This window comes from Larimichthys crocea, chromosome XII (assembly GCF_000972845.2).
Source record: "Larimichthys crocea isolate SSNF chromosome XII, L_crocea_2.0, whole genome shotgun sequence".
NCBI lineage: Eukaryota > Metazoa > Chordata > Actinopteri > Sciaenidae > Larimichthys > Larimichthys crocea.
In genome coordinates this window covers 30,875,250-30,881,249 of record NC_040022.1, presented here as the reverse complement: position 1 = coordinate 30,881,249, position 6,000 = coordinate 30,875,250, and the positions used below count along the sequence as shown (strand labels likewise).

At 43.1% G+C, this 6,000-nt stretch overlaps 2 protein-coding genes and 1 long non-coding RNA gene across 6 annotated transcripts in view; 2 read left to right on the top strand and 1 right to left on the bottom strand.

The window, feature by feature from the left end:
• Positions 1 to 6,000, top strand: part of LOC113747018 (uncharacterized) — a 155,106-nt gene that overhangs the window by 51,284 nt on the left and 97,822 nt on the right. The window lies entirely within an intron of this gene.
• Positions 1 to 6,000, bottom strand: part of grin2ca (glutamate receptor, ionotropic, N-methyl D-aspartate 2Ca) — a 67,655-nt gene that overhangs the window by 48,412 nt on the left and 13,243 nt on the right. The gene's annotated exons all lie outside the window — the stretch shown is intronic.
• On the top strand, positions 685 to 2,361 carry LOC104932330 (tripartite motif-containing protein 16). The gene has a single exon (XM_019261529.2). The coding sequence runs from the start codon at positions 685 to 687 to the stop codon at positions 2,359 to 2,361; it is 1,677 nt and encodes a 558-aa protein (XP_019117074.2).

Genomic DNA, 6,000 nt, shown 5'->3' with positions numbered 1-6,000 from the left:
TTTACGGCCTTAAAACATGTATAATAATTGTAAAAAATAAAGCTGATTACTTCACGGATTTCGTTTATTGCAGGTTATTTTTAGAAAGTATCCCCCGCGATAAATGAGGGACCACTGTATTGGCAGTCCTACCGGTTAATCTAAATATTGGCAAATCGTGGATGGTCTGTGGAGCTGAATGATGCCATCTGTAACAATCAAGTCAATCACACTCTTAATCCTGCATAACTTTAAGCCTTAATATAATCTGAACAGGTGAGTTGTATATAAATCCACCCTCAGTACAGTTGTCATGAACAGGGAAGTTCACGTTCAGATCAGCCGTGTTTTAGAAAAGTCTTCTGGTTTCTTTTGGACTCATTTCCAGGTGAAACTTTAACATGAACTATTTTCTTCACAGCGATCAAAGTGTATGAACTCTACAGATCATTTACAAGCTCCTCTTCCTGGAATGACTCAGCTCTTGATAAGCCCTCCCTCTTCTTCCTGCTCTCAAACACAGCCAGCTCCTCTCTGCTCATGTTTCCTTGTTCCCTCCCCCTCAGATCTACAGTTTGAAGATGGGTGGAACCAACATGTGCTGACGTGTCAGCTGACAGGCCGCATGTTGTTGAGATCAGAGCTCAAACTAGTTTCATTTCTGCGGAAGTCAAACTCAGACAGTCGTCGACGCGGAGAGGAGAAATGGCGCAGCAAGGAAATAAACTGGACCGGGAAACCTTCTCTTGTCCGATCTGTCTGGATCTACTGAAGGATCCAGTGGCTATTCCCTGTGGACACAGCTACTGCATGAACTGTATTCAAAACTTCTGGGATGGAGAGGATGAGAAGAGAATCCACAGCTGCCCTCAGTGTAGGCAGACCTTCACACCGAGGCCTGTCCTGAAGAAAAACACCATGTTAGCAGCTTTAGTGGAGGAACTGAAGAAGACTGGACTCCAAGCTGCTCCTGCTGATCACTGCTATGCTGGACCTGAAGATGTGGCCTGTGATGTCTGCACTGGGAGAAAACTGAAAGCTCTGAAGTCCTGTCTGGTCTGTCTGGCCTCTTACTGTGAGAAACACCTCCAGCCTCATCATGATGTAGCTCCATTAAAGAAACACAAGCTGGTGGAGCCCTCCAAGAAGCTCCAGGAGAACATCTGCTCTCGTCATGATGAGGTGATGAAGATGTTCTGCCGTACTGATCAGCAGTGTATCTGTTATCTCTGCTCTGTGGATGAACATAAAGGCCACGACACAGTCTCAGCTGCAGCAGAAAGGACTGAGAGGCAGAGAGAGCTCGAGGTGAGTCGACTAAACATCCAGCAGAGAATCCAGGACAGAGAGAAAGATGTGAAGGAGCTCCAACAGGAGGTGGAGGCTATCAATGGCTCTGCTGATAAAGCAGTGGAGGACAGTGAGAAGATCTTCACTGAGCTGATCCGTCTCATGGAGAAAAGAAGGTCTGATGTGAAGCAGCAGGTCAGATCCCAGCAGGAAACTGAAGTGAGTCGAGTCAAAGATCTTCAGGAGAAGCTGGAGCAGGAGATCACTGAGCTGAAGAGGAAAGACGCTGAGCTGGAGAAGCTCTCACACACAGAGGACCACAACCAGTTTCTACACAACTACCCCTCACTGTCACGACTCAGCCAATCTACAGACTCATCCAGCATCAATATCCGTCCTCTGAGGGACTTTGAGGATGTGACAGCTGCTGTGTCAGAGCTCAGAGATAAACTACAGGACGTTCTGAGGGACCAACGGACAAACATCTCACTGACAGACACTGAAGTCCATGTTTCACTGTCAGGACCAGAACCAGAGCCCAAGACCAGAGCTGAGTTCTTAAAATATTCACGTGAACTCACACTGGATCCAAACACAGCAAACACACAGCTGTTATTATCTGAGGGGAACAGAAAAGTGACATTAATGAAACAACCTCAGTCTTATTCTAGTCACCCAGACAGATTCACTTATTGGTCTCAGGTCCTGAGTAGAGAGAGACTGACTGGACGTTGTTACTGGGAGGTGGAGAGGAGAGGAGATGGAGTTTATGTAGCAGTCACATACAAGAATATCAGCAGAGCAGGGAGATCACATGAATGTGTATTTGGATTCAATGACAAATCTTGGATGTTAGATTGTTTCACAAACAGTTATAACTTTTATTACAACAAAGTCCAAACTCCCGTCTCAGGTCCTCGGTCCTCCAGAGTTGGAGTGTACCTGGATCACAGTGCAGGTATTCTGTCCTTCTACAGCGTCTCTGAAACCATGACTCTCCTCCACAGAGTCCAGACCACGTTCACTCAGCCTCTCTATGCTGGACTTTATATTTATTATGGATCCTCTGCTGAGTTGTGTGAAGTCAAATAGACAGAAGTCATTGAAGGGTTAAATTCTGTGTTTCATGTCTTCAGCTTGTTTTGTTTCCATCATTGTTGCTGACAGCTGATTGTTGTGGCATTTCTTCACCTGTCAATCAAACACTGTGGGCGGTACTTTGCCCTCTTCTCATTGGTGGTTGTGTAAATGTTTGAGTTTCTTTAGGTGGCGCTCCTTCCTGTGTCTGTTTAGCCATGGAGGCTATCACTGCTCATGATGACTTTAGTTTGTATGATCAGAATCAATAAGGAGATGATTCATTCTTTTCTTGTACATATGTGAGATTCAATGAAGAAACAACATTTAGTTTGTGTCTCAGTCAATAAAGAGGATTTATTACACAGACTGCAAGTCTTCATGTTTTCATTGAACATGTGCTCTAAATGAACTCCCTGCATTCACCCTGTTTATTTCACTGAGCTGCTTTCTCGTGGTCAAAAGTCACCATAAAGATCAATTTGGATCTTGGCTGGATTAAATTTACACTTTCCTGGAAAACTTGGCTCATGGTTGATCGGTGATCAGCATTCCTAATGTACACACTGCATTGACCCACATTCCCTAGAGACTTATCCTTGCCTTAACTCAACATTAAAGTAACCCCCGGTCTTAAACTTTATTCATTACTTGGGTTATTTAGAGACATTATACCCTGAGACTACAGGTAGTCCTATGACTCTCACTCAGTCTATGCTGTCTGGGGATGTTTGGGAGTTTAGTCTCCATAATGTAACTGTAACTGTCCCTGAAACATGATTAATACAAGTACACAATCCTATCTCCCAGTGGCAGATTATTGAAAGAGCAGAAGCTTTCCTTGCCAAAGTGAAGAAGCTAAAGAAAGATCAAGCATTGTCCCATCTACTCTCTATTTAATTAGACTTAACGTGAGTTCTCCTGCTCCCGAACAGCTTCATCCCCTCACTCACAGTCTTTAGTGTAGTTTGACTAACAAACATTTAAGATGTGCTTATCCCCCTCTAGTGGGTGACACACGGTGGAAGCACTTTCCTTTACAGACTCACACACACACACAAAGGCTGCATTCAAACTAACTGCTGAGGTTTTTAATCACGCTCGTTGATCATTTTCTCTGCACGTGGTTTAACTGTGGCGTACCGTCACACGACCGACATCCGGACCGGTTTGATAAACACGAACAGGTAATAATGCAAATAAGCACATCTGCATGTTTGGGCCCTGTTATCTCCTCCTGTAAGTTGAACATTGTTGATAAGGTGAATTGAATTTTCTGCACACATTCACACTTCCTGCTCAATATGTATGGCCCTCGCAGGCTCGGTGACAAGAATACGAGCACATTTGAATGCACTTGTGTAATCTCACACTTTCCTTCATGGTATAATTTACCTCATTCATTTTCTTATTGCATACTGCATAATCTTTGTTCCTTTCAGACATTTCTAACCACATTTTGTATTTCAATGCCTTTTCTTTTGCAACAGCTGCTCTTCCCCATGATGCATTCTCATCTTATTGTATCCTGTAAGCTCTTCATTTTCTGATATCGATCATATGACTTGTGAAGTTAGATAAAAAAAAAAAATCTATCGACAAGTTCCTGCTGAGGTGTCAAGTCCTCCAACTGGTTCCTGATCCAGCTCATTAGCGCGGAGGCTGCAGCAGCGGTAAATACATCTGGCTGAGGAGTGAGGTCTCATCGCGGGCGCTGTGTTTAATGACGGCTTTTATATTCTGGGCATGACGCCTCTGCTGCAGCTGTTTAACAATGTGCACCTGTCCCGTATTCTGCTACATGATCAATACGTCCGTCCACGCGTCTGCAGCCTGCTGCGTCTGCGGCTCACATGCTGGTAAACTCTGAGTCATTATCAGTAAAAGTGCTGACCGTCCAAACAGTCCACAGCATCCCCTCGTCTCCGAGAAGCATTTAATAATCTATGACCTTTAATGACCTCTATTAGCAAACTATAGGAATTATACAAAAAGTGATGGCATGAACCAACCCTCCACCTGACCTTATATCTCAGTCACAGGAGAGGTTCATATTCACTCTATGAATAAGAAAGTAATTACAGCAAAGGACCAACAGAGACCTCCAGTGAGGATCTGCTGCATCACCATACAAACTGACTCTGTCATAACGCTGCATCGATATTTGTGTCCTTCTAAGAAAAACTGTATCAGTCATTTGATTTCAGTTCCTAAATACAACATTGTTTATATGACAAGTCAGTCTAAACTCTTTGCTCAATAGAGACTGAGGACAGTCTCCCAGATTTCATTGTTTAAATCTGGTAGCGGTGCCGACTATGACGGCAAACATGGGGAGAGCGTCGTTCCAAGCACTTTTAGAAATCCCCAGATGATCGGCAGTCGTTGAGATCTCTGAAGACTATCCTCAACATGATTCATAACATACCCATATCTATGCTAAAAGTTTGGTTGCTGTCGTCGTCGTCATCTCTGTTTGTACTTGGTGCAAAACGTCCCTTTTCCAAAGGGTAAGTGAGGGTGGATATAATCCATCGGCTTTGTTTTGTATGAAAATACATTGTGGAGGTCAGCTGGAGCTAATATGAGTCTTTAGAGAAAACAACAACAGCATTATGAGCTTCAGTGGACAGTGCGTGCGTTCTTGACAGTAACACAAAGATCTGAGGACAGAATGAGGACGGTCTCGGTCACTTGGGGAGGAGAAACCATTACAATGAACACAAACCTGAATGTACTTATAGACATATATTCACAGGGGTTGTTTGTGTGTTTGAATTTGTTTGGTGGATTGAACAGAGCGCAGTTGATTAAAGCAAATTGTGGACTGGAAAATCTGTAAATTCAGCAGCTGACCAAGTAGACTGTTTAGTCATCAGTATTAATATGTGTCCCTAGATCAGCTCCGTAGATTTGTTGTGGGTGTTTTGTGCTAAGAAGAAGTAATTTAATCAAAATGTCATTTTCTATTTAATATTCTCCCAGTTTATTAGATTGCTACAGTTAATCCATTTTCAGAATATGAGCTTCATAAATGTTGGATTTATTGTGCGACTGTTGAATTATTTCAAATTTATGTCAGGGTACCCAAATAAATTTGCAGCTCAGTGTAAGTGACCCTGAATTAGTATCAATACATGATGGATATTTGTGTGTTACCTCTAGGCTTAATAATAATAAGAGCACCTTCACAATCACCGTACAAAGAGTGAGGAGTCATTTATCAGCGCATAATTACGTCGGTTCACCTGTGTGAATATGTTTAACTAAGCTCTGATTAAAGAAATACAGCCGTGCTAATGTCCTTAAATCCACAGCCGTTCAACTGATCTGTAGATTCATCAGCATCACGAGCACAGTGTGAATAAAATGAGGTGACGAGCCCTTAAAAAAACTCTGCGTCCAAAAATACCCACAGTTTGACACAGTTGGCGTGTTTCCACAAGTTTGAGTCAATGTCAAATCAAAGTATTTTGTGTATTCGGTTTCCCTTCGAGCCGTAGTACAGCCAAAGCTTCTCTCTGCCGGTCTGAGTGTGAGTCATCTTAAGTATCTTGTGACCCATCTCCGATAAACAGAACAATATCTGGTGCCCAAATCATAGACCCGGCATCCATCTCTGCTGCAGGTCCCGATGAAACAGACTATCTCGAG

Coding starts and splice junctions, on each gene's coding strand:
- LOC104932330 (XM_019261529.2), top strand. CDS start 685: ATGGCGCAGCAAGGAAATAAACTGGACCGGGAAACCTTCTCTTGTCCG.